Below are 26908 nucleotides of genomic sequence, written 5' to 3'. Positions count from 1 at the left end.
CAATTCCTAACATTCGGTTTGTGTTTTCGATTTGTATGAACATTGAATTGCTTGTTATGATGATTCACCAAGCTATGTGTGGCTAAAACTTTCGGTGATCATCTTAGGTGCAGGTTTCTTTTGAACTTTTGTGTGTTTATTTCTGAATTTCTAGAATGATAACTTGTGTTTGCTTGTTTATCATGGTGTATGCATAATTGTTGTAGCGTGTTAATTGATAGTGCAATTTCTAGTCTCAATCGTACGTTCTTGGTGCCGTTGGCAATCGAGATATCACGGGAAGGGTTAGGGTTGGTTATTGATTAATTGGTCATCGGGAAACAACCTCGCGTTTATATAATCCGAGTACTTTGTTCCCTTTTATCACTTCAATTATCTATACACGAGTTATGTCTATGTAACTCTTTCTAGTTGGAATTACACACAATTGTTTAAAGAAACTAAATCCTAAGATGGTCATTGCTTTCCTAATCTGTTAAACAACCAATTTCGGTTTGCACTTAGTTATTAATTTAGTTTTCTAAAACAACAATCTCAATCATTGATCTTTAATTTTCTGCAAACTAGGTTAATTGTAGTTTAATTGCAAAGCTATCTAATCGACATATTTTCCACATACTCCCTGAGTTCGATACCCTCTTACCACTATCTATAGTTGTTTTTGGGATTGAATTTGCGTGACCTATGACAATCACGTCAGGGACCAACAATTTGGATTCACACTTGGATAAGAAGAAATTCCACTGCTGCTGTTTGAGCTTTGATCACCATTTCCAGATGAGTTTCCAGCACTAATTTCAGACTCTTGAACACTGCCTTTGTAATACATTTTCACATCTTGTTGATTACTCGGATTATTCATCCTCGTAATCATTTGTTGTTCAAGATCTTGACTTTCAATCTTCTCGATGAACTGAGATATCGTTAGGCCATCATATTCTCCGATGTTTTTCAAGATCATCAAGAATGTACCCCACTCTTTCTGAGGTAAAGCCTCAGCTAACTTGTCGACCCATTCATCTTGAGTTTTTTCAATACCTAACAAAGACATAGTTCGCACCAAGTGACAGTATCTTTCAATCAGTTTCTTTGATGATTCTCCTGCCAAACTTGAAAACATATCAAATTCTTTCTTTAGTAGTGCTTTCTTGCTCTTAATCATTTTCTCACTACCCTCGAATTTAACCTTCAAAGCATCCCAGATTGAACGCGCATTGTTATCATGTTGAAGCAGGATAAAAATGTCTTCCTTTACTGCTTGCTGCAGAAGACTGATCATCATTTTTTCTGCTTTATACATGTCTTTCTCTTTGTCATTTAATTCAGAAATTGCTTTTGTAACACCCAAATCTGTACGCGGTCTAACATACTTCTTCTCAATGCATTCCCAAGATCTCAAATGATTGGCTTGAACCCAATTTTCAAATCGATCCTTCCACCCATAATACTCCTCAATGCCCATAAGCTTTGGGGGCTTTCGCAAAGTTCCAGTTTCGTTTTCCATGTTCATGTTGTGAACCATAGCAGCCGGAGTAGTTGGGGATGAAGCAAACACGTTGTAGAATTCTTCGTCAGACATTTTCAAACGAAATTAAGTCCTTCAACGAGATTACCTGAAATACAGCAACTTTCAAACGAAATTAAAAGTTTCAAATGAAATTATGTAATTTCGTACGAAATTAGACAAAACTTCAAACGAAAATAGCGTTTGTAACGAAATTAACTAATTCCGTGTGGAATTGGTTTCAATTTCAAACGAAATTTCACAAATGATCTAATTCCGTGCGAAATTAAAGAATACTTTCAAACGGAATTAGATGATGTCATCATTTTCGAACAGATTTTCATACGAAATTAAAGATTTTATCAGTTTTTGATTGAGTTATGGTCCAATTCTCTCAAGGCTTTGTTAAAACACTATTTTGCATGTTATATGTGAAATTCAGATCATTTTAACCGTTGAAACTAGTTCAATTGATAAAAGATGGTGTAGAAGTAAGAAAATGAGATGAAATCAGGCTGAAATCGGTTGAACTCCTCCTCCTGAGCTCTGATACCACTTGAACGATCGTCGTTGGACCCGAGATGAGTCAATCAGAGGTGTTCTATACACTATGAAAGGCGGAAACAGACATAATGCATGAATTCAGCTAGATCTTCACTTAAACTGTCGTTTGTATTGATCTGGAACACAATTACATCAAGACGACACTTCGACAGAGCTTCGCCGTCGGAAAACTTCTAGGTAATTTTGTATGCAATGACACAGAAACACACCTATATATAGACTTGGTAATTCCGCATGAAACACTCTCACACGGAATTACATACTCGTGCGTAAATACCCTACAAACGAAATTACAAGACACAAACGAAATTATATGTTAATTCCGTACGGAATTAACCTGTAACACTTCATGCGGAATTATACATTTCATGCGAAATTATCTTCATGTCTTGATTTTTCGAACTTCGTGCCATGTGCAATGAAAGACTCGATACAAGACGAAGTCAGCAGACGTATGCACTAACAATAATCTTCATGGAATGGATTGGCCGTATCATCAGCATATGCATTTCGACATTCACGTTTAAAATGACCTTTTTGTTTACATTTAAAGCACGTGACCTTCGACTTATCAAACCCTAACTTGGTTGAAGGTCCACCCATAGAATGTCTACCGGTAATCTCCATGAATCTTTGCGCTCTCCTAACTGCACTAGCCATACACCACCTGATATCAATCAACTCCATCTCCTCGGGGATGATTTGATCATAATTTCCTTGGTGAGGTTAGTATTTCCGATCTTTCCCTCTACGAGGCTTTCATAAGATTCTAAGACAGACGCTAAAAACACCATTTGTTGCATAGCAGATTCTTCACTGAAATTCTGTGCATTCTTTAGATCCACAATAATATTACACTAGAACAGATTCTTCGGAACTGATTGACTTTGAGCAGTTGAAGATGACCCTCCATGATAACCACTGCTTGGACATTCTTGATTCACCATGTTTGAATTTTCTGCTGAAAATGCTGTTTTTAGTGACGCAGATTTCGGGATCATACTTCCTCGATAGTACAAGTCAACATTCTGCTGATACGAGGAATTGTTGACTTTGTTGGTCTTCTTGATCTCCAATTCATGACTCTCCAATCTTTCGATTAACAAATCCACTGTTAAATCAGTCGAACTCACCGTATTCTTCAGTATCAAAGCAAAGTACTGCCAGTCTTTCTCATCAGGCAGTGAGTCAAACAGTTTGTCAACTAACTCTTCCTGAGTATACACAATTCCATATCTAGCAAGTTCCATCTTCAAATGTCCAAATCTTTCAATCATCTTTGATACAGATTCGTTCTTCATACACCCAAACAAATCAAATTCTTTTCTTAACAATTTCTTTTTGTTTTTCACAATTTCGGCACCACCCACACATTTCATTTTCAATTTCTCCCATAGATCTCTCGAATCTTTGTACTCGATCAATGAAATAATGTCATCCCTCACAGATTGATGAAGTAAGGCGACGCATTTTTGTTCGGAAACAAATCTTTCGACTTCATTATCCTCTATGTTTTCATAATCCGTTCTTCCCATATCAAAACCATTCTTCATGCTTTTCCAACTCTGATAAGCAAAAGCTTTTAGCCATTCTTTAAACCTTGTAGCCCATCGGTTGTATTCCTCAATAGCCATTAGCTTAGGTGGTTTGTTGTATGTGCCATAAGCACTGTCAACACTTAAGCAATCAGCAATGGTTTTCTTTGCACTCGATGGTGGAGCATTTTCATTTGTGTTGCTTGATGTAACATCTCTTGTGCTTCCAGTGTAAGCAAACATATCACTAAACGGATTCATAAACTCATCCATTTTCAAGTACCTGAAACAATCAATAAACACTTAGAAAATTTTTTGGATTTTAGAAACAATTTCAAACGAAATGGTCTCAAGCGAAATGGTCTCAAGCGAAATGGTTCACGCGGAATGCCAATTTGGTGCGAAATAGTAGTCTTTTAAGCGAAATGACTATTTCATGCGAAATAGTCAAACGAAATCACACTCTTCAAGCGAAATAGACACTTTCCAAGCGAAATAGCTGCTTTCGTACGAAATGAATGTTGATTTCGTACGAAATAAGGTCCAAAGTTTCGATTCCGTGCGAGGTGACATTCTGGAGATTGATTTCGTGCGAAATGACGTTTCTGATGTTGATTTCGCGCGAAATGAGGTTCTTCGTGCGAAATGAAAGATTGATTTCGTACGGAATGATGATGACGTCACTCAATCGACCTCCATTTTGTCAAATTGATCTGGTTTTTGGTCGATTTTAGGTCCAATTCTTTCAAGGATTTGTTAAAACTGTGTTTTACATAATATATGTGAAATTCAATCCATTTTGTCCGTTAAATCTCAATTAATTTTGAAAAGAATGAGTAGAAGTGAGAAATTCTGATGAAAACAAGCTGAATCGGTATGAACTCTTCTTCCTGACCTCTGATACCACTTGTTGGATCGTCGTATGACCCAAATGAGTCGTTTAGAAGATTTTTCGATCCATATCAATGGCGGATTCAATGATATAGACGTGATTACAACTTAATTCTCCCTAATTATCTTCTTTTATTGATTTCAAAGATTTAACAGATCAGTTGACAAATCGGCAGCACCTCGGCTCTGAAATTGAAAAGTTACAAATGAAATGGCAAGCTTGGTATTTATAGAGGTGGTGATTTCGTACGAAACAGCAAAGGCTCATTTCGTGCGAAATACCTTTGTGTCATTTCGTACGAAATGGCTCTTGCTATTTCATGCGAAATACTCTTTTAACATGCAAAACCTAATTTCTAAAATACCAAGCCCCATTCTAACCTATTTAGACACAACACTTGATAAAGACGAAGTTAACAGACATTTATGCACCAACAGGACGTTGGGTGGATCCTCCCGCAGAGGAGTAAGACGTTGATTCAAGAACATTTAAGGTAATTATATTAAATAAAAAGGTGATGATACTGGAAAGTGTTGTTATATTGTTATGACATACTGCAGGTGTCAACTATATTAATGTTTTATCATTTAGAGATTGGGTATGGGATCTATAATCCTTTTTAACACAGCCACCATGCTATTTCATTCTATTTCTTAGAATTCTATAGTTAACAGGTGTATTGTAAAGCATCCATTCTAATAATATATAAATTATATAAGTTCGTACATTTTACCAAAATTCATAACTTAATAAATTTATTATTATAACTTAATAACTTTTGAAAGTTCATTGAGATTCTTAAATAACAAATTTATAGATTCATAACTTAATAAATGTATTCAAGTTTTCTGAATTTGTGGTATTGTTGAACCCTACAGGCACTTAACTTTGCGTTTAAGGATTACTTCAAGAGTTTGTTCAACTTTAAGAAAGACCGCAATCCTTGTTGGAAAGTGCTCGGTGGTAACATCGCGTCTGGTGGTTTTGCTGGTGCTTCCTCTCTTGTCTTTGTATTCTCTCTAGATTATGCTAGAACCCGTTTAGCCAGTGACGCTAAGGCAGCGAAGAAGGGTGGCGAGAGGCAGTTCAACGGTTTAATCGACGTTTACAAGAAGACATACGCATCATACGGCATTGCTGGGTTACACCGTGGGTTCCCTCTTTCAGCTGCCGGTATTTTTGTTTACTGTGGTCTGCATTTCGGAATGTATGACTCTCTCAAACCAATCCTCCTCACCGGATCATTGCAGGTTATTTTTATTATATATATGTGTGTGTGTGTACATACATAAGCTGATTTGGGAGCGGTTTGTTGTCAATTTTACTGCAAGATAATTTCTTTACTAGCTTTGCGCTCGGTTGGTTGATCACAAACAGAGCTGGTCTAGCCTCGTACCCGATTGACACAGTGCGAAGAAGAATGATGATGACATCTGGGAAGCCGTCAAGTACAAGAACACATTTGACGTGTTCAACCAAATCGTGAAAAAGGAGGGTGTCAAATCATTGTTCAAGGGTGGAGGTGCTAACATCCTCAAAGCTGTACCTGGTGCAGGTGTACATGCCGGTTGACAATGGTCAAGATCCAACTCTTGATTCTCTTGTTAAGTTGACAAGCCTTTTGATTATTTATGTCACACCCTGGCTTTTACGGAAGCGTGGTTTATTTGGTGTGACTTCTTAATACCATAGCAACAATCATAACAACGCTATATGATAAAAATACGAGATGCTCATCCATTAATGTAGTTTAGAAAATACCATAACATACTTGTCTTGAAACATCAATCCCAAAATAAGTTACAACCATGACTTGTTTAAAACGAGTTCGTAAGACTCAACAAAAGACTTTAAATAAAACGGGGTTTGGAGACATGTAACCCGTCCAGGAAGTGGTTACACCTCCCAAACCCTACAACCTTGGATGACATCTTTATTTAGTACGCAGCTTGACTAACATGCATCACTTGCCAGATCCGATTAATTCCCTGAAATACATGTAGTTTGAAAAATCAACAAAAGTTGAGCGAGTTCATGTGTAAGTGAGTATGTATAAACCTTTGTTACAATGTATGTATGTATGTCCCGGTATGATTGCAAACAAGGAAAAGATCACCAATGGTTTGCATGGCCACTGATATGTGTGACGTTGTAGGAAGACTCAAACCTAGCAAAGTTGTACCGGGCACCCGGCTGGAAGACATAGTCAACACTATGGGCCGCCCCGGCCTCATGGGTGTGGGCTCGCTACACCCAAATAGATCTATTGTTACACCCCTAAAATCCACACGCGGAATACCACCGCTTGGAGGCGTGACATAACCAGGATCAGGCCACCAATCATATTGAACATGTAATTAATAAGTAAAAGTAAATGCCATTCAATCCACCAATATGAAAGGTGTTCAAAATACAAGTATGTTATCACTGTTTAGCGGAAGCGTATAAATAAAACCCAACATAAATAAGTATGAAAAGTCATAAGTGTTTAACGAAACAATCACGATCCAAGCCCACAACGACCAGCTCCTCCTTGTGCAAGCTCCATGTATCTAACGACCTGCAAGGCATGTAACAGAGGATCAACAACTTGTTGAGCGAGTTCACAGTTTATAGTTCAGTAATTGTTATAGTATAATAAGCCTTGTGTTCGTTCATCAAGTCATGTATCGTATTAGTTCGTATCGCGGCCCTCTAGGCATGTATGCGAAGATTAGGGAAAGTTTCCAAGTATTCTAGACTAGGTATATTTGTATCGCGGCCACCCGGCATCTGTGCGAAGTTTAGTGAATAGTTCGCAGCCTTTCTAGGCATGTGTGCGAAGATCAGTCATATTATCGCGGCCAACCCTGGCGTGTATGCGAAGATCAGTTCTATTAGTATCACTAGTCTAGTAGTATCTTAACCAATCACCTTCCTCACCCGAGGATCATATCACTACGTTCCATTATCTAGGGAAGTACAAGTAAATAATCCAATCCCATTCCCACCCTGGGAACCCCATGCCTTGGCTGTGTGAACTCACCTTGGTTTGCTCGGTATGTTATTGCTTCTAGGGTTTATTAAATGTCTAAGTCCGTTACACACGACCTAGGATACATTGCACATGATACGATGTAAGTGTTACATTCAAGTAGGGTTTACAAGTCCTTGATATACAAGCAATTGTGTTATGTGTGTTCATTGTGTACAGAATGATATGAGGTGATTGTCCACACATACAGGATTATACAGTTGCATTCAGTAGCATACAATCATATACAGAATCGTACAGTAAGCTTCAACACTGATGTTTGTCATAAGCATATATCATATGTGGTATTCTGACTAGTAGCATGCAAATCAGGGTGACAATCATGCTTAATTCACAAAGGTTTGACAAGACAGCACAACAGAAGGTCAGACAACATTCCATGGCAACAAATTCGGACCAAGGGGGTTCCTTACCTAAAACTCGGACCCTCAAGGCTTTATATGCAAAAATTCGGACAAAAGGGGAGTTCCTCCCTCACAAATTCGGACCAGAGGAGGGGTGGGGGTTAAAACTCGGATAGGGGATGGGGCAAAGGTTCACAAGGTCGGACAGGGGAGTCCCCCTTCACAAAACTCGGACCAAGGGGGGGGGGGGTTTCCTGGCTTAAAAACTCGGACCCTTAGTCCCTGGGTTAAAATTCGGACCCCTTCCTTCATGTATAAAACTCTGACTTCCCTTCCTTCCCTAGAATAAAACTTGGACTTTCTTCCCTAGGATAAAACTTGGACTTTCTTCCCTAGGATAAAACTTGGACTATCAATTAGGGTTACAAAACTCTGACTATGTTTATCACAAAACTCAGACTCTTGTTAGGTATAAAGTTCGGACTAAGCATGTTGTTACAAAACTCAGACAAACACAAAACTCTGACCTTTGTGACTTCACAAAGCCCTGACTGTTAACAACGAGTTTCAACATACATGATTTCCACAGCCATTTCACAGAATCAAAGCAACAGTTACATTCTAACATTCATACGATCAAAACCCTAATTCATACTTTCATAATGCAGAATCAAATCAATCATCAATAGTTTTGACAAATCAATCATCTAAATCATCACAACAATCAACATCAATTCACAATAATCAGAATTCAATAACACAGAATCATTACATATGGAACTAGGGTTTACATGAATCACATAATCAAGAATCAGTGACAACAAACAATCATTAACAATTACCTTGAATTGATTCTAAATAGATTGAAAGATCGAGATTGATGTAGAAGACTTGTGCCAATGATGGAGATGATGATTGCCAGAGAAGATCAGAGAATATGCAAGTACGTGTTTTGGTTTTGTGTGGTGATTAGTGAATGATTAGGGTTAAGAATGATTAGGATTTTCACTAATTACTCTATACATCCCTAAGTATCATATTTTACATAAGTACACCATCTCAAAATAATTCACAGTTTCACCACCAAGTTCATACATTTGACAACACTTAACACATAACCATGCACAATCACAAAACACTTTATTGTATCAAAACGTATACAGTTTCATAGCAAACTAATTGTGCAAATAAATAGCTAAACAAACAATAAACGTGCAATAAATGCGAAAGTAGAATCTTGGAAACTCGAGTTGTCACATTATCCCCAACTTGAAAGAAATTTCGTCCCGAAATTTAGCATGCGGTTACTGAGGAAGCTAGGTAAGTTATATCATTTACTGGTTTTCCTGGGTTGTCACATCATCCCCCCGTTGATTTGGAATTTCATCCCGAAATTCTGCAGTAGTAGCTTCAGCCTCAGTAGTGGTTGCACGGTTTTCGAATAACTGGGGATACTTGAGTTCCATTTGATCTTCACGCTCCCAGGTGAACTCTGGGCCGCGACGGGAGTTCCAACGAACGCGAACAAGAGGGATTCTCGTGTTCTTGAGGACCTTGACATCCCGGTCCATGATTTCAACTGGTTCCTCGACGAACTGCAACCGCTCGTCGATAGTGAGTTCCTTGAAAGGAACTATGAGGGTCTCATCTGACAGACACTTCTTCAGATTCGACACGTGGAATACGTTGTGAACTACACCGAGTTCAGCTGGTAGGTTTAGTCTGTAGGCTACCTTGCCTATCCTTTCAGTGATTTCGAACGGTCCGACATACCGCGGATTGAGGTTGCCTCGTTTACCAAAACGAACCACACCCTTCCAGTTTTGAGTAGCACTCGATCCCCAACTTGGAACTCGAGCGGTTTTCTGCGTTTATCAGCATAGCTTTTCTGGCGATCACGAGCTGCCGCCATGCGTTGTCGTATCTGTGCTATTCGTTCAGTAGCGTCAACTACCATTTCTGGACCTGTAGTCTGACTATCCCCCACCTCTGCCCAACAGAGGTGACCGGCATTTACGTCCGTACAATGCCTCGAATGGAGCGGCTTGTATGCTGGTGTGGTAACTGTTATTGTACGAAAACTCCACTAACGGGAGATGCTTTTCCCAGCTGTTGCCGAAATCGATAACACACGCCCCAAGCATGTCTTCTAGGGTTTGAATCGTGCGCTCAGACTGCCCATCCGTCTAAGGGTGATAAGCTGTGCTCATGTCTAATCGAGAGCCAAAGCTTTGTGCATTGCTTGCCATAGTTCTAAAGTGAATCGTGCATCCCGATCCGAAATAATAGAGGTTGGCACCCCGTGCCTTGAAACAACTTCTTTCAAGTAGACGTCTGCTAAGGTAGAGAACTTATCTGTTTCCTTAATAGCCAGGAAATGAGCAGACTTTATGAGTCGATCTACGATCACCCAAATAGTATCATTCCCACGCTGGGATCTAGGTAGGCCAGTGACAAAATCCATGGAAATTTCTTCCCATTTCCACTGTGGTATCCTGGGTTGCTGAAGTAGGCCTGAGGGTTTCTGGTACTCTGTCTTGACTCTCGCACAAGTCAAACATTTGCCGACGTAGGTTGCAATGTGGGCCTTCATGCTAGGCCACCAATAAGTAGTTCTGATGTCGTGATACATTTTATCCGAACCTGGATGTACCGAGTAGCGAGACTTATGAGCTTCATCCATCACAAGTTCTCGTAAACCGCCATATAGTGGTACCCAAATACGCCCTGTTACATAGTAGGCGCCGTCTTCCTTTTGTTCTAATCGTTGCCTTGAGCCGCGTAAGGCTTCAACCTTGACGTTTTCTGGTTTCAATGCTTCTACCTGAGCATTTCGTATCTGTGCAGGAAGATCAGACTGAATAGTGAGCTGCAAAGCTCGTACACGCCTAGGTAGAGTGTCTTTTCGACTGAGAGCGTCAGCCACAACATTGGCTTTGCCTGGATGGTACTTGATGGCGCATTCGTAATAATTAAGTAACTCGACCCACCGTCGTTGACGCATGTTCAATTCCTTCTGCTTGATGATATGCTCGAGACTCTTGTGATCGGTGTAAATAGTGCACCTGGTACCGTACAGGTAGTGTCGCCATATCTTAAGCGCAAAAACAACAGCTCCCAGCTCTAAATCGTGCGTCGTGTAATTTCGTTCATGAACTTTGAGTTGCCGCGAAGCATAGGCAATAACTTTATCCCGCTGCATCAATACACAACCAAGCCCCTGTATCGATGCGTCACAATAAACCACAAAATCATCCGTGCCCTCTGGCAGTGAGAAAATAGGTGCGCTGCATAGTCTATCCTTCAGGTATTGGAAAGCCGTTTCCTGTGTATTACCCCAACGATAGGTAACACCTTTCTGTGTCAGCATTGTAAGCGGCTGCGCGATCTTGGAGAAGTCTTTAATGAATCGCCTGTAATACCCCGCCAAACCCAAGAATTGGCGTATTTCTGTTGGTGTACCCGATGCAGGCCAGTTCCTGATCGAATCTACCTTGGATGGATCGACATGAATCCATCCCTGTTCACCACATGGCCTAAGAAGTGGACTTCACGAAGCCAGAAGTCGCATTTTGAAAACTTGGCATACAGTTGTTCCTTTCGAAGAAGTTCCAAGATAATACGTAAGTGCTGCTTGTGTTCCTCCTGACTCTTGGAGTAGATCAGAATGTCGTCGATGAAAACGATGACGAACTTGTCAAGATAGGGTTTGCACACCCTGTTCATTAGATCCATGAAAACTGCAGGCGCGTTCGTAAGCCCAAAAGGCATGACTAGAAACTCGTAATGGCCGTAGCGAGTTCTGAATGCTGTCTTGGAGACGTCCTCATCCCGGACTCTCAGCTGATGGTAACTTGACCTAAGGTCAATCTTGGAGTAGTAGCTCGACCCTTGCAACTGGTCGAATAAGTCGTCGATACGAGGAAGTGGATAGCGGTTCTTCACTGTGACCTTGTTCAGTTCGCGGTAATCTATACACATCCTGAAAGTGCCATCCTTCTTTTTCACGAATAATACTGGAGCTCCCCAAGGCGAAGAGCTTGGACGAATGAAGCCCTTATCCCAGAGCTCTTGTAGTTGCTTTGAAAGTTCTTCCAGTTCAGTTGGAGCTAAACGATACGGTGCGCGAGCTATAGGCGCTGCTCCTGGAGCTAGCTCGACTTGAAACTCGACCTGTCGATGAGGCGGTAGACCAGGTAAATCTTCAGGAAACACTTGAGGAAATTCGTGTACGACTGGAATATCCTCTATTGTTTTCTCTTTCGTTGATGTATCCGTAAAAAGTGCCAAAATGGTAGTGTGACCCTTTCGTAAACATTTCTGAGCCTTCAGGAAAGAGATGATGCCAACCACAGCACCACTCTTGTCGCCTTGGACTTCGAGAGGTTCCTTACCAGTACGAGGAATACGAATGATCTTCTCCTTACATAGGATCTCTGCTTGCTGCTTGGATAACCAATCCATGCCAATAACGATGTCGAAACTACCCAAAACTATAGGAATGAGATTGATGGAGAAAGTCTGACCAACGAGGATAAGATTACAACCCTGAACTATGTGTGTAGCCTCTAGATTTTTACCATTAGCTAATTCTACGACATGTTTGGTATTTAGGGGAGTTGGAACACGTTTTAACATTTGGCTAACTTTCAATGACACGTAACTTGTATCCGCACCCGAATCAAACAATACAGTAACATAAAAGTCGTCAAGAAGTAACTTACCCATGACTACGTTGGGATCATTTCTCGCTTCACCCTGCCCCAGCACAAATACACGACCCCTTGCTTCGTTGCCGTTGTTGTTCCCACCATTGTTGTTGTTGCCATTTCCCTGATTGTTGTTATTGTTGCGATTCTGGTTCTGGTTTAACTGGGGGCAATCACGCTTGAAATGACCTTCAGCCCCACACTGAAAACATCCCCTGTTGCCCCGCTGTTGCTGCTGCTGCGGGTTCTGTGGAGCTGGTGGTGGGTGTTGCTGATTCTGATTTGCAGGTCGCGAACTCCTGCAGTCTTTAGCTTCATGCCCTATCTTGAGACATCTCTGACAACGCTCCTTGCGACACCGTCCACTGTGGTGTCTGTTGCACCTGTTACATAGTGGGTGAATTCCCCGATATCCACCCTGCCCCTGATTGCCTGAAGAGTGCTGACTGGGACTCTGATAACTGTCAGTCTTTCGCTGCTGAACCTGTGACTGAACTGAAGCTGATCCCTTGCTTGAATCCCCATCCCATTTTCTTTTGTTGTCACTGGGAGTAGCCGAAGTAGTAACAGCAGTAGTGGTAGCACTGATGCGTTTTGGCAGCTTGTTCTGTTCCACTGCCTGATCCGTAATACGATGAGCAAGGCGCTGAATAGCTTGGATATTATCAAGATTAGCCGATGTCACATGGCTCTGAATTTCTGACGCTAACCCTTTGAGATACAACTCAATGCGCTTCATTGGAGGGTCCACCATAGTTGGACACAGCACGGCCAGTTCGTTTGACCTCTTGGTATAAGCTTCAATTTCTGACCCAGTCATTTTCAAATGGTAGAACTCATCTTCCAACTTGTGAATATCTTCCCGTGTGCAGTATTCCCTTTTGATCAATTCCTTGAAATCATTCCAAGGGGTGGCGTTAGCAGCTGCCAACCCTAGGATCTGTACTTGCGCGTTCCACCAAGTTAACGCGATTCCTTCCAAAGTACCAGTGGCGTACTTGACCCTGCGAGCCTCAGGGCATTCACACATTTCAAATACTGACTCTAGCTTCTCAAACCAATGGAGGAGTCCCACTGCCCCCTCGGTGCCACTGAATGTGCTTGGACGACAGTCCATAAAGTTCTTGAAAGTACATACAGGCTGCTGAACGTGTTGACCTAATGTGTAAGAACAGAATGAGGTTAAACATAAGAGTTGGTTTAGGAACGTAGGATCTAAAGATCCTAGGATGAGTTACGACTGCAGGGTATACCTCCTGTGTTTGCAGCTGCAAGTGCTGCAGCAACTTGTTCATTGATAAGAGCCGTCAACTGGGCTTGAGTCATGTTAATGCGTCCAACCATTGTTCTTCATAGTAAAAGTAGTGTAAGTGAGAATGGTTCGCGAGTAGTGCGATGACAGAAGAGTGTAAGCACACAAGTGTTCTCAAGCAATAACAAATAGTGAGTAAGGTAATTTAAGCATACTTCGAGGAAAGTTCTATGCAATTCTAGCATGTAGGCAATAAACATAAACCTTATTACCTAGGAATTTGAGTCTTGCACGTGGAGCGAAGCGTCGTTGTGGATCGTTGAGAGCACTGTTCTGGTTATAGTCTGGTTTTAATAAAAACGTTTTTCCCATATTAAAACCAAGTTCTCTATAACCAATGGCTCTGATACCAATCTGTCACACCCCCAAAATCCACACGCGGAATACCACCGCTTGGAGGCGTGACATGACCAGGATCAGGCCACCAATCATATTGAACATGTAATTAATAAGTAAAAGTAAATGCCATTCAATCCACCAATATGAAAGGTGTTCAAAATATAAGTATGTTATCATTGTTTAGCGGAAGCGTATAAATAAAACCCAACATAAATAAGTATGAAAAGTCATAAGTGTTTAACGAAACAATCACGATCCAAGCCCACAACGACCAGCTCCTCCCTGTGCAAGCTCCATGTATCTAACGACCTGTAAGGCATGTAACAGAGGATCAACAACTAGTTGAGCGAGTTCACAGTTTATAGTTCAGTAATTGTTATAGTATACTAAGCCTTGTGTTCGTTCATCAAGTCATGTATCGTATTAGTTCGTATCGCAGTTCCAAGTATTCTAGACTATGTATATTTGTATCGCGGCCACCCGGCATCTGTGCGATGTTTAGTGAATAGTTCGCAGCCTTTCTAGGCATGTGTGCGAAGATCAGTCATATTATCGCGGCCAACCCTGGCGTGTATGCGAAGATCAGTTCTATTAGTATCACTAGTCTAGTAGCATCTTAACCAATCACCTTCCTCACCCGAGGATTATATCACTACGTTCCATTATCTAGGGAAGTACAAGTAAATAATCCAATCCCATTCCCACCCTGGGAACCCCATGCCTTGGCTGTGTGAACTCACCTTGGTTTGCTCGGTATGTTATTGCTTCTAGGGTTTATTAAATGTCTAAGTCCGTTACACACGACCTAGGATACATTGCACATGATACGATGTAAGTGTTACATTCAAGTAGGGTTTACAAGTCCTTGATATACAAGCAATTGTGTTATGTGTATTCATTGTGTACAGAATGATATGAGGTGATTGTCCACACATACAGGATCATACAGTTGCATTCAGTAGCATACAATCATATACAGAATCATACAGTAAGCTTCAACACTGATGTTTGTCATAAGCATATATCATATGTGGTATTCTGACTAGTAGCATGCAAATCAGGGTGACAATCATGCTTAATTCACAAAGGTTTGACAACACAGCACAACAGAAGGTCAGACAACATTATAGGGAAACAAATTCGGACCAAGGGGTTCCTTACCTAAAACTCGGACCCTCAAGGCTTTATATGCAAAAAATCGGACAAAAGGGGAGTTCCTCCCTCACAAATTCGGACCAGAGGAGGGGTGGGGGTTAAAACTCGGACAGGGGATGGGGCAAAGGTTCACAAGGTCGGACAGGGGAGTCCCCCTTCACAAAACTCGGACCAGGGGGGGTTCCTGGCTTAAAAACTCGGACCCTTAGTCCCTGGGTTAAAATTCAGACCTCTCCCTTCATGTATAAAACTCTAACTTCCATTCCTTCCCTAGGATAAAACTTGGACTTTCTTCCCTAGGATAAAACTTGGACTTTCTTCCCTAGGATAAAACTTGGACTATCAATTAGGGTTACAAAACTCTGACTATGTTTATCACAAAACTCAGACTCTTGTTAGGTATAAAGTTCGGACTAAGCATGTTGTTACAAAACTCAGACAAACACAAAACTCTGACCTTTGTGACATCACAAAGCCCTGACTGTTAACAACGAGTTTCAACATACGTGATTTCCACAGCCATTTCACAGAATCAAAGCAACAGTTACATTCTAACATTCATACGATCAAAACCCTAATTCATACTTTCATAATGCAGAATCAAATCAATCATCAATAGTTTTGACAAATCAATCATCTAAATCATCACAACAATCAACATCAATTCACAATAATCAGAATTCAATAACACAGAATCATTACATATGGAACTAGGGTTTACATGAATCACATAATCAAGAATCAGTGACAACAAACAATCATTAACAATTACCTTGAATTGATTCTAAATAGATTGAAAGATCGAGATTGATATAGAAGACTTGTGCCAATGATGGAGATGATGATTGCCAGAGAAGATCAGAGAATATGCAAGTACGTGTTTTGGTTTTGTGTGGTGATTAGTGAATGATTAGGGTTAAGAATGATTAGGATTTTCACTAATTACTCTATACATCCCTAAGTATCATATTTTACATAAGTACACCATCTCAAAATAATTCACAGTTTCACCACCAAGTTCATACATTTGACAACACTTAACACATAACCATGCACAATCACAAAACACTTTATTGTATCAAAACGTATACAGTTTCATAGCAAACTAATTGTGCAAATAAATAGCTAAACAAACAATGAACGTGCAATAAATGCGAAAGTAGAATCTTGGAAACTCGAGTTGTCACATCTATCACTCATGCCCCTTGGTCCTACAACAAGGATTGATGGTCCCAAGTATCCGCCTACCCTATCACATGATCTATGGTCCTTCCTAGGCTAATCATACCAATAGTATTGTAAGTATCCCTTTGTATCATGTATTTCACACCCGAAGTAAGTAAACAAAACAGTTTAAGGAAAAGGGGGACATGAACTCACAGTAGTGCGTCTCCTGCTCGTAACTCAAGCTCGTTCAGCTACACGACAACCTACAACGTACTAATGTCTATTAGACGAACGGGCCGTGCCTTTGCTCAGTGTGAAGGTTTTTGAGTTACGTTCCTGACGTTATTCCAAGTTATAATTATTTGTTAAAATAATAATTATTTTAACTTTAAATTATATTTGGTTTTGGAATAATTATTTAACCAAGATTTTTGGTTTAATACTTCTCAGGTATTTTAATTCCGTATTTCCTTCCCAAGGATGGGGGTATTTATACATGTATTTTGTAGTTCCGAAAGGTCATATTTTTTAAGTCTCACTTAAAATATAGACAACTTATTTGTCAAAAATAACGTATTCCAAAATATATATATTTTCTCAAAAATAATATATTTTCACTTCTTGTCTCCAAAATAATATTTATAAAGGTATTTTCCGGAATATTTTGTAAGTTACGTTTTTACGTTCGGTTCCACAATAACAAGTGTGTAACTTAAATATTTTATTCCTTGTGATATTTCTGGTATTATTTTGGAGTTGTAATTTCCATGGTGTTTTGATAAGTTATATTATTTTGCCCTAAAATAGTATAACTAGTTCACAAATCAAACAAATATTCACACAAGCGTTTTAGTATAAAATATATATTCTAAATATATATTTATCCGCTTTTATTTACGAAAACCAACCTCCGACACTTTGTATTTTTGTTACAAAACCTATGGCAAAGTTTATTTGAAAGACAATGTTTAAAACATATTTGTAAACACTTGTTAGAAAATAATTTCTAAGTGTTGGAATTTTTAGAAAATTTCGCCATAGTTTCCCCTAAAAACGGAGGTGTCCATGCTATATAAGCATATCATTTTCTTTTCAAAATTCATTCAATCAATCAATAACCAAACTACACTTCCCAAGTGCATAAATTATCCCATTTACAATATAACATGAACTTGATCTCTTACGAAAACGCGTAGTAACTTGGTGAGGTGTTTGGTAACCTTAGTTACTCTTTAAAGTGTATTCATCCCTTTAAAAATCTCATTTTTAAAGAATCTCGGTGTTAACAACTTGTGAACACATTTTACAAAAATTATTCTTTTGAACTCTTCTTGTAAATAATGTGTTCTTACACTTATTTTACCACCAAAAATGGTGTAAGTGCAAGTAAAGGTCATAATCTTTTTCAAATCGACTCCTGAACTTGGTTTGTTTAGAAAAGTCTTTCGTAAACCTCGGATGTACATGATCATCAACCTACTTGTTTGCTTATATTTCAAGAAAATCATTTTCTTTCTAGTTCATGTTTAAACTAGAAGGTGATTATTTCATGTAATCCCCTAATCACCTTCTAACTTGTTAAACCATGTTTTTAATCATACTTTAACAAGTTCAATATAGTGATTAACATCACATTACCAAGAATCAACAAGTATTCATCAACATAATCAAAATAACATCATACTAACAATATTTCACCATTCTCCATCTTTATGTAAACTTTATGTTCAAACTTTTAGTTCATGTTCTTTAGTGTTCTTGTTATAATCAACTTACTACATCTTTTAACCATTAAAGTAGAAGTAAACAAGGGTTAATCAAGAACTTACAACTAGCTCAATGGCTAGGGAAGATCACTAGAGAAAAGATGATGAAAAGTGGTGTGTAAAAGCAAGTAAGAGAGCTCCTTGATGATCCACAAGCTTCAAGCTCCAAGAATCACCTTCTTGCAAGGACATGGACCATACTTATAATCTTCCTTTCAATATTTTATCCCTTAGATCACACAAGATCTAATAAAATAAGAAATAAAATCTTGGAGGTACGGTGGTGATGGTATGGCCGATTACTAGGCTGGGGGGGAGGGTTAATTGTAGGTTGTAACTAGTTAGTTACTTACTAGTTAAAAATCAAGTGTATATTTAGTTAAGTAGTTACTAGTTATTTTAGTGGGTGATAAGGTGTTCGGGGATCATGACTAGCCAAGAAATAATTATACAATGTTTCTAGTGAAATTTTGGTGTTCCGGGTAATGTCCGGTTGTTCGGTTAGATACCGTTCGTTAAAGTGCTTAGTTATTCCGTATAATGTCTTTTATGTATCTTTTTGTAACACTTTTAATTCTCGGCACTTAGGAAAGCATACAGGACCATTTCGCCATGTTTTTGCACATTACTAGCATGTTAAAATGCTGAATCTGATAAATAATGCAGAATTCTGCATTATTAGTGGGTTTTAGGCACTTTTCGGCACTTTAACTATCACCTAGTGATGCAGTTTTATGGTCCTTACTTCCCTACACTCCATACTAGTGTAGTACCCTGTATCTGGCTCATACTGGCCTCAAAACATTATCTGTCTATGTGCTGGCATTGTCAGCATGTTTATGAGTTATCCGTTCACTGTGCTAACTGTGCTTTGTGCATCAAGTTTGTTACTAAAGTTTGTGTGTAATAAATGGAGTGACCGTATGAAATGTGATGCACATGTATTTATGATGCAGAAATCATAAAGTAGTTTATATCATCAGTTGTAATTAAGCACAATCATTAAGCACAAATTTAATATTAATTAATTGTACGGATACCTGTAATTGTGAGGGTTGTCACATTCTCCCCCCGTTAAGAAAATTTCGTCCCGAAATTTTAGTTCCGCTACTAGATACAGGGGTCTTGGGGAATAAATGTGGGTATTTTTCTTTCATGCGATTCTCATGCTCCCACGTAAATTCTGGGCCATGTCGTGCATTCCATCGAACCATGACGAGCTTGACACTACTCCGACGTGTCTTGTTAACCTTCCAATCAGTAACCTCAACGGGTTCTTTAGTAAAGTGGAGTGTGTCGTCATTATGAACTTCGTCGGCAGGAATGACCACTGTTTCTTGAGTTGGACTCTTTTTCAAATTGGATACGTGAAATATATCATGAACGCCATTCATTTCAGCAGGTAAATCCAACTTGTATGCTATAAGACCAATCCTTTCCAGGATTTTAAATGGACCAATGTATCTGGGATTCAATTTCCCACACTTCCCAAAGCGTGCCACACCCTTCCAGGGTGAAACCTTTAATAACACCATATCTCCCACCTCAAATTCCAGAGGTTTCCTTCTTTGGTCCGCATAACACTTTTGACAATCACGAGCCGCTCTAATGCGTTCTCGGATCTGTGTAATCTTATCAGTCGTTTCCTGGACCAATTCCGGTCCATCAAGCTGTCTATCACCCGCGTCTGCCCAGCATAAGGGTGATCGACACTTACGCCCATATAGAGCTTCGAACGGTGCAGCTTGGATGCTTGCATGGTAACTGTTGTTGTGTAAAAATTCAACCAATGGTAGGTGCGTGTCCCAACTTCCACCTAAATCCATTATGCAAGCTCGTAGCATGTCTTCTAACGTTTGAATCGTCCGTTCACTTTGTCCGTCTGTCTGCGGATGAAAAGCAATACTCAGATTCAACTGAGAACCAAAAGCTTTTTGAAAGGATTGCCAAATCCTTGACACGAATCTTCCATCCCTATCGGAGATAATTGAGAGAGGCACTCCATGTCATGCAACAATCTCTCTCAGGTATATCTCAGCAAGTTTACTCGTGTTGTCTTTTTCCTTGATTGGCAAAAAGTGCGCAGATTTCGTTAAATGGTCTACAATTACCCAAATTGTATGGTGACCTTTGGGTGTCCTTGGCAATTTCGTTATGAAGTCCATCGAAATCTGTTCCCATTTCCACTGGGGTATTTCAGGTTGTTGCAAGAGACCTAAAGGTTTCTGGTATTCAACCTTTACCTTGGCGTAAGTTAAACATTTGCCAACATATACCGCAACATCGCCTTTCATTCTTGGCCACCAATAGAAATCCTTAAGATCTTGGTACATCTTATCCGATCCTGGATGGATCGAGTACCGTGACTTGTGAGCTTCGTCAAAAATAACATTTCTCAAACCACCAAACAAAGGAACCCAAATTCGTTTCATAAAGCATAACGTTCCTTCCCCGTTTGGTACCAACTGCTTCTCCATCCCACGGAGATATTCATTCTCAATATTTCTTTCCTTGAGAGCTTCTCTCTGCACGGCACGAATGCGGAACGAGAGGTCCGTTTAAACAATCATTTCCAAAGCCCTAACCCTTATGGGCTTGATCCTTTCCTTCCGACTTAGGGCATCGGCGGCCACATTTGCCTTTCCTGGGTGATACTTGATTTCACAGTCATAGTCATTCAGTAGTTCAACCCAGCGTCTTTGCCTCATGTTAAGCTCTTTTTGGTCAAATATATGCTGCAGGCTCTTGTGATCAGTATAGATCGTACATCGCGTGCCATATAAGTAATGTCGCCAGATCTTTAGTGCAAACACCACCGCGCCCAATTCTAAATCATGCGTGGTGTAATTTTTCTCGTGGACCTTCAACTGGCGAGAAGCGTATGCTATAACCTTCTGTTGCTGCATCAACACGCAGCCTAGACCTTGACGCGAAGCGTCACAATATACCATGAAGTCGTCTGTGCCTTCGGGTAGTGATAAGATTGGCGCGTCACAAAGCTTGTTTTTCAACAACTGAAATGCTTCTTCTTGCTTGTCTCCCCGATCAAACTTCTTGTCTTTCTGTGTAAGGGAGGTCAAAGGTTGAGCGATTTTCGAGAAATCCTCAATGACCTGCGGTAATAACCAGCCAAACCTAGAAACTGTCGAATCTCGGTTGGCGTCTTTGGAGTCTCCCAGTTCTTGATCGCCTCGATCTTTGTGGGATCCACATGAATTCCATTTCCATTAACTACATGACCAAGAAACTGGACTTCGCGTAACCAAAATTCGCACTTCGAGAACTTAGCGTACAACTTCTCCTTTTTAAGCAGCTCTAAAATAGCTCTTAAGTGTCGCTCATGTTCTTCCTTCGTCTTTGAGTAGATCAAAATGTCATCGATGAACACAATCACAAACTTATCGAGGTACGGCTTACAAACTCTGTTCATCAAATCCATGAATACTGCTGGCGCGTTTGTCAAATCAAACGGCATAACTAGGAACTCGTAGTGTCCATAGCGAGTCCTTAAAGCAGTCTTGGGAATACTTTCCTCTTGAATTCTTAACTAATGATAACCTGATCATAGATCGATCTTTGAGTAAAATCTTGAACCTTGTAATTGATCGAACAGGTCATCAATCCTTGGTAAAGGATATCTGTTCTTGATTGTCAACTTATTCAGCTCCCGGTAGTCAATACACATGCGAAAGCTACCATCTTTCTTTTTAACAAACAAAACAGGAGCTCCCCAAGGCGAGAAGCTTGGTCTAATAAATCCTTTGTCTAACAGCTCCTGAAGTTGTGTTAACAGCTCTTGCATCTTCGATGGTGCAAGTCGATAAGGTGCCTTAGCCACAGGCGCGACGCCTGGAACTAGGTCAATGTGGAATTCGACTTGCCTTTGGTGCGGCAATCCTGGCAAGTCTTCTGGAAAGACTTCAGGATACTCCTCTACGACTGGAATATCTTCTATCTTCGGCTCAGCGGCTTCTTTATCGACGATGTGTGCCAAGAAGGCAACACATCCCTTCTGCAAATGTCACACCCCGACCACGTGGAACAATCAAACGTGGCGGAAACGTCGGGGAGTGTTGTAACAGAATCATTGTTTCATAACACATGGAAATTGAAATATTGTTTTATTGATTAAAAGAGTTACAATGTCTTGACAAACAAAGAAATATAACATAAATAACTAGTCTTGCATCTTTTATTGTCACTAAGGCCCAAGTCCGCCTAAGTGTATCTTGATAAATCCTATGCATCATATCCTGAAACACATGTGAAAATAGGTACGTCAGCATAAAAATGCCTGTGAGATACATAGGTTTTGTGAAAATAGAATTCATGACTTATGTTTAAGAAAATGTTTAGTCATGAACTTTGTAATTTGCTTTGTCTTGTAAATCATTTGAAAAGCAATAAGATCAGATGATATGTATAAATAAGAGAATAATGTATGGTTAAATGAATAACCAAGTAAAATGAGTTTGTATAAGATAAGTTGTTTTGTAAAACAATGTCTTGTGAAAAGTATGTTATTTGTATAAAATGTTATATGTCTAAATTGAAATGATTCAAATAACATTACGATATGTAATACCATACAAGCACTTATATATAGGAAGTACCAGCGGCGTATCCACCATGCTTGTATCATATTACACACGCCTTGTTACTTAAATCACATACTCAAACCAAACCATCAAAGTAAAATGTTTATGTATAATCAAATGTTAAAATGTTTATGTGAAAACCATGTCTAATGTCTATGTCTAATGTTTATGTTTAATGCAAGTCATGTAATGTGTATATCAATGTCAAGATGTTTATGTCTAATGTAAATCATGAATTGTGTATATAAATGTCAAAATGTTTATGTATGGTAAGTGAAATATATCAACTAAACCATATGTAAAATGCACAAAAACAAGGTATTGAAGTAAAACATGGTTTAAATCAAAGTTATGTTTGTGGAATAAATGCATGCTATACTGATATAAACATCTATGCGGTATTGTTAAAATTCATACATCCAAGCCTTGCGACAGTAGAATAAACCCTAGCACAAAGTCTAAGGTCCACCTAGAAATGTATTCGGATTCGGTCATTCCTTCCAATCCAAACAAACCCGGGATTTCAGGAATGGGATTTGTCAAGTCCTATGGTACCACTACCTACTACCGAGCGGCATGATCGGTGTTAATGAATGTACATTGTCCCATTTAAACAAACCAAATGTCATACCAAAATATAAGCATGTGATGAATAAATATACTAAGTACGCACACAATGGGCATACATAGCATAAAATGTAATGTAAAACAATGTACTAAGTACGCACACAATGGGCATACATAGCATAAAATGTAATGTAAAACAATGTACTAAGTACGCACACAATGGGCATACATAGCATAAAATGTAATGAAATCATGTACTATAAATGTACTAATGAACATAGCAAGTATATGATGTGAAAACAGGAAAGCATGAAAGTAACAAGTAGGCACATGTGTTTCACCCCAAAATGTTTGGAAAGCAGTAAAAGAGGGGTCTATGTACTCACTTAAGATTGCTTAGAAGTCTTGTGAAACAACTAAACAATGCTAGAGATCACGGATATCAAACGACACCTAATATAGGTAACTATGTTAATATACCGGACCAAAATCGGAGGATTGGATAGAATGAGGGTTCGTAAAACAAACGAGTATGGAGACTTGTGTAATATGGTTTAACAGAGCCTACATACTAAAATGAAACCTAACCTAAGTGCTTACGACCCATTACGACCCGTTTAGGTAGCTTATGCTACTTTAACGCGTCGTTCGCGTAAAACACGTTCGGAACACCTAACTAGCCCTATGATAAGTAAAATATGCCTTAACATATCTAATATTGTTGCCAAATCAGTTTAGATATCAAAAGTTATGTTACATATGCTTAATATGAATTTTGGCGTAAAGAGGGCATTTTGGTAATTTACCTAAGGCATATAAACTACCTATCATACAACTAACTAAACGACGTGACCATAAGGTATAATCTTGGAAGGTTATTCCCTATATACAATGGTCACCTAATGTGTTTGGTCGGATCCTAATGATCGACCAAATGGGTCGGGTTCGAAAGTATAAGCGATTGTTTAGATCGCTTACCTTACGACCCTATATAAGCACTAAACTAAAAGTGACGAGCTAAGCATGTTAGAACATGCTTAACTAAGTTTAGAAAACAGGTTTGGTATCAAAACAAACGGTTTTGATACCTAAGAGTAGTTTGGTTACAAAATACGCAAGAATGCGCATTTTGGCCGAAACTACGACTCGTCACTGAGCCTAGATAACGCGGTAATCAGTAGGTATAGTCACTAGGGACTATAACCATCGTGATTACGCTCACGTTATGAAGTTCAAACGAACTTCGCATCGACCATAAACTTGTCAATGCAGAAAGTCAAACATAGTTCGACTTTCGGACTAGAAAAGCGATAAAAGAACGAAGGAACACTTACAAAGGGTCCCCGCAAGTAAATCTTGATCGAGTAGCTCAGGTATGAAGTGATTAGCTTCAACTTAGAGCATTTTTTATCAGATTTGTGAAGAATGAGTGAAGTTGAGGTGGGTATTTATAGTAAATGGACAACCGTTAGGATCGTTCCTCGAATAACGTGATCGAATCTCATCCGTACATGTGTTGGAATGTTGTGGTAGCTCATTTTGCCCCCACCACAAGAGTTTGACATGTGGCATTGGACCTTGGAGGGTTTAAGGGCTGTTAACAGCTGAAAAAATGACTTTTGCTGATCAGAAGGGGCCTCGCGTGACGCCAAGGGGGCTAGGTGTCACGCTAAGGTCCCCCTGATCAGCAAACACTTTCCAATGTTTTCATTTCAGTCCCCGTTGTGTATTAAGGCCATTTCCGACATGTTTAAGGCTCGTTAAGCCATTTTCAAGGCCCTAAAATGATGCCTAAACATTTTGGACATGAAACATGCTCAAAAAATATGCCGGATGTTGGCTCATTTAGTCGTACGACCGCGATGTTCGGTTAATTACGACGGAATGCGCATAAGCGCGAAAAACGATCCAAATTGCGTGACGAATGGATTTTTCTTATGCCAAACACTAAAATAAAATATTTTAGTGCTTACATAAATTTTTGGATGTCCGGATGTATTCAGAACGTAAGTTATGCGCGAAAGTACAAACTTTTGCACTTTTTGACGCTTTTAGTCCCTGAATGACCCAAAAGTTTATTTTAGCACACCGAACCCCTCAAAGCCTATTTCTAAGCTATGTGAAGGATATTTATGGTATGTTTAACTTATGGTCATGTTCCGGAATGTCTGTTACCCTTCAAATCGGCATACTTTTGCAGTTTGTCGAATTTAGTCCCTGTAAGCGATTTAACTTGATTTTATCATACCAAAGCCTTCAAAACTTATTTCTAAGTTATGTAAAGGTTATTTAAGGTATGTTAAGCCTATGTCACTGTTCCGGAGTGTTTGTCGCATTAAACTGGTTATATTTACGCATCGGTGCGCGTATAACCTTCCAGAAAGCGATATAGAGTTTGAAATTGAACAAGAATTGATATGTGCAAATGATACACACAATTGTACAAATCCCAAGTATGAAATATAATATTTCATTAGTTTGGTATTTGTTTGATGGCCGTGGAGGCACAGGTGTCACAGCAAACATTTACGAGCCTTGAAGCAACTAATGATCCTTAAGGGCATATCGCGCTTCTCCCCGTGAACCACAATCATTTCTCCATCCACCATTGGGATGCGAATGGTCTTCTCGTGACATAAAATTTCGGCCCGGTTGCTGGACAACCAATTAATCCCTACTACCACGTCGAAGCTTCCCAACTCGACTGGCAGTAGATCCAGTGTAAACTCGTGTTCTCCCAGCTCTATTACACAACCTCTGATGACCTCATTCGCTTCAACCAGCTTTCCATTAGCCAGTTCAATTGAGTATGGAATGTCTAACTTACTAGCAGTTAACCCAAGCATTTTCTTAAATTCTAGCGACACAAAACTATAGTCGGCACCAGTATCATATAGCACAGATGCAAAGCGTTGATTAATAGGGAATGTACCAGTGACAACATTTGGATCTTGGCGCGCTTCCCTCGCACCGATGTTGAATACTCTTCCTTGAGCTTGATTAAGTTTTGGGCATTCACGCTTGCAGTGCCCGACGTCTCCGCAGTTAAAACATCCTGGTCCTCGACCATTACTATTTCCAGTACCGCCTTGTGCGTTGTTTGTTCCCCGGTTACAAGCTTGATTACCCTAGTTTCCATTACCTCCATTATTTCCTTGCGGGCGGTTTCCATTACCATTACCCCCACGGTTGTTGTTTCCAAAACCCCTTTGGCCACCACGGCCAGTACCAGCCCAGCATGTTTCTTTTGAGTGGCCCGCTCTTCCACAAGATTCACATTTCCCAGATCTGCATCGTCCCTCATGATGCAACTGACAAGCGTTACACTTGGGCAAGGTGCCCATATACCCCTTTCCTTTGGCCTTGGCCGGCGCGCTTGTCTCACCCTTCTTGTTCGAATTGCTGGTACCTTGCTTAAAGTT

The 26908-nt window shown here is 39.7% G+C and overlaps 1 protein-coding gene across 1 annotated transcript; it reads left to right on the top strand.

Annotated features, from left to right (window-relative positions):
• Positions 1–4920: 4920 nt before the first annotated feature.
• On the top strand, positions 4921–10919 carry LOC110876326 (ADP,ATP carrier protein, mitochondrial; the record flags this gene model as incomplete). The annotated part of the gene is given in 6 exon segments (XM_035985443.1): positions 4921–4988; positions 5087–5093; positions 5374–5738; positions 5819–5931; positions 5934–6065; positions 10897–10919. Coding segments are annotated over 6 exon segments (708 nt in total), but the record flags the coding sequence as incomplete, so codon positions are not given.
• Positions 10920–26908: the final 15989 nt, after the last annotated feature.

Source organism: Helianthus annuus, chromosome 16 (genome assembly GCF_002127325.2).
Source record: "Helianthus annuus cultivar XRQ/B chromosome 16, HanXRQr2.0-SUNRISE, whole genome shotgun sequence".
Classification (NCBI taxonomy): domain Eukaryota; kingdom Viridiplantae; phylum Streptophyta; class Magnoliopsida; order Asterales; family Asteraceae; genus Helianthus; species Helianthus annuus.
This window is presented reverse-complemented; position numbering and strand designations above follow the sequence as displayed.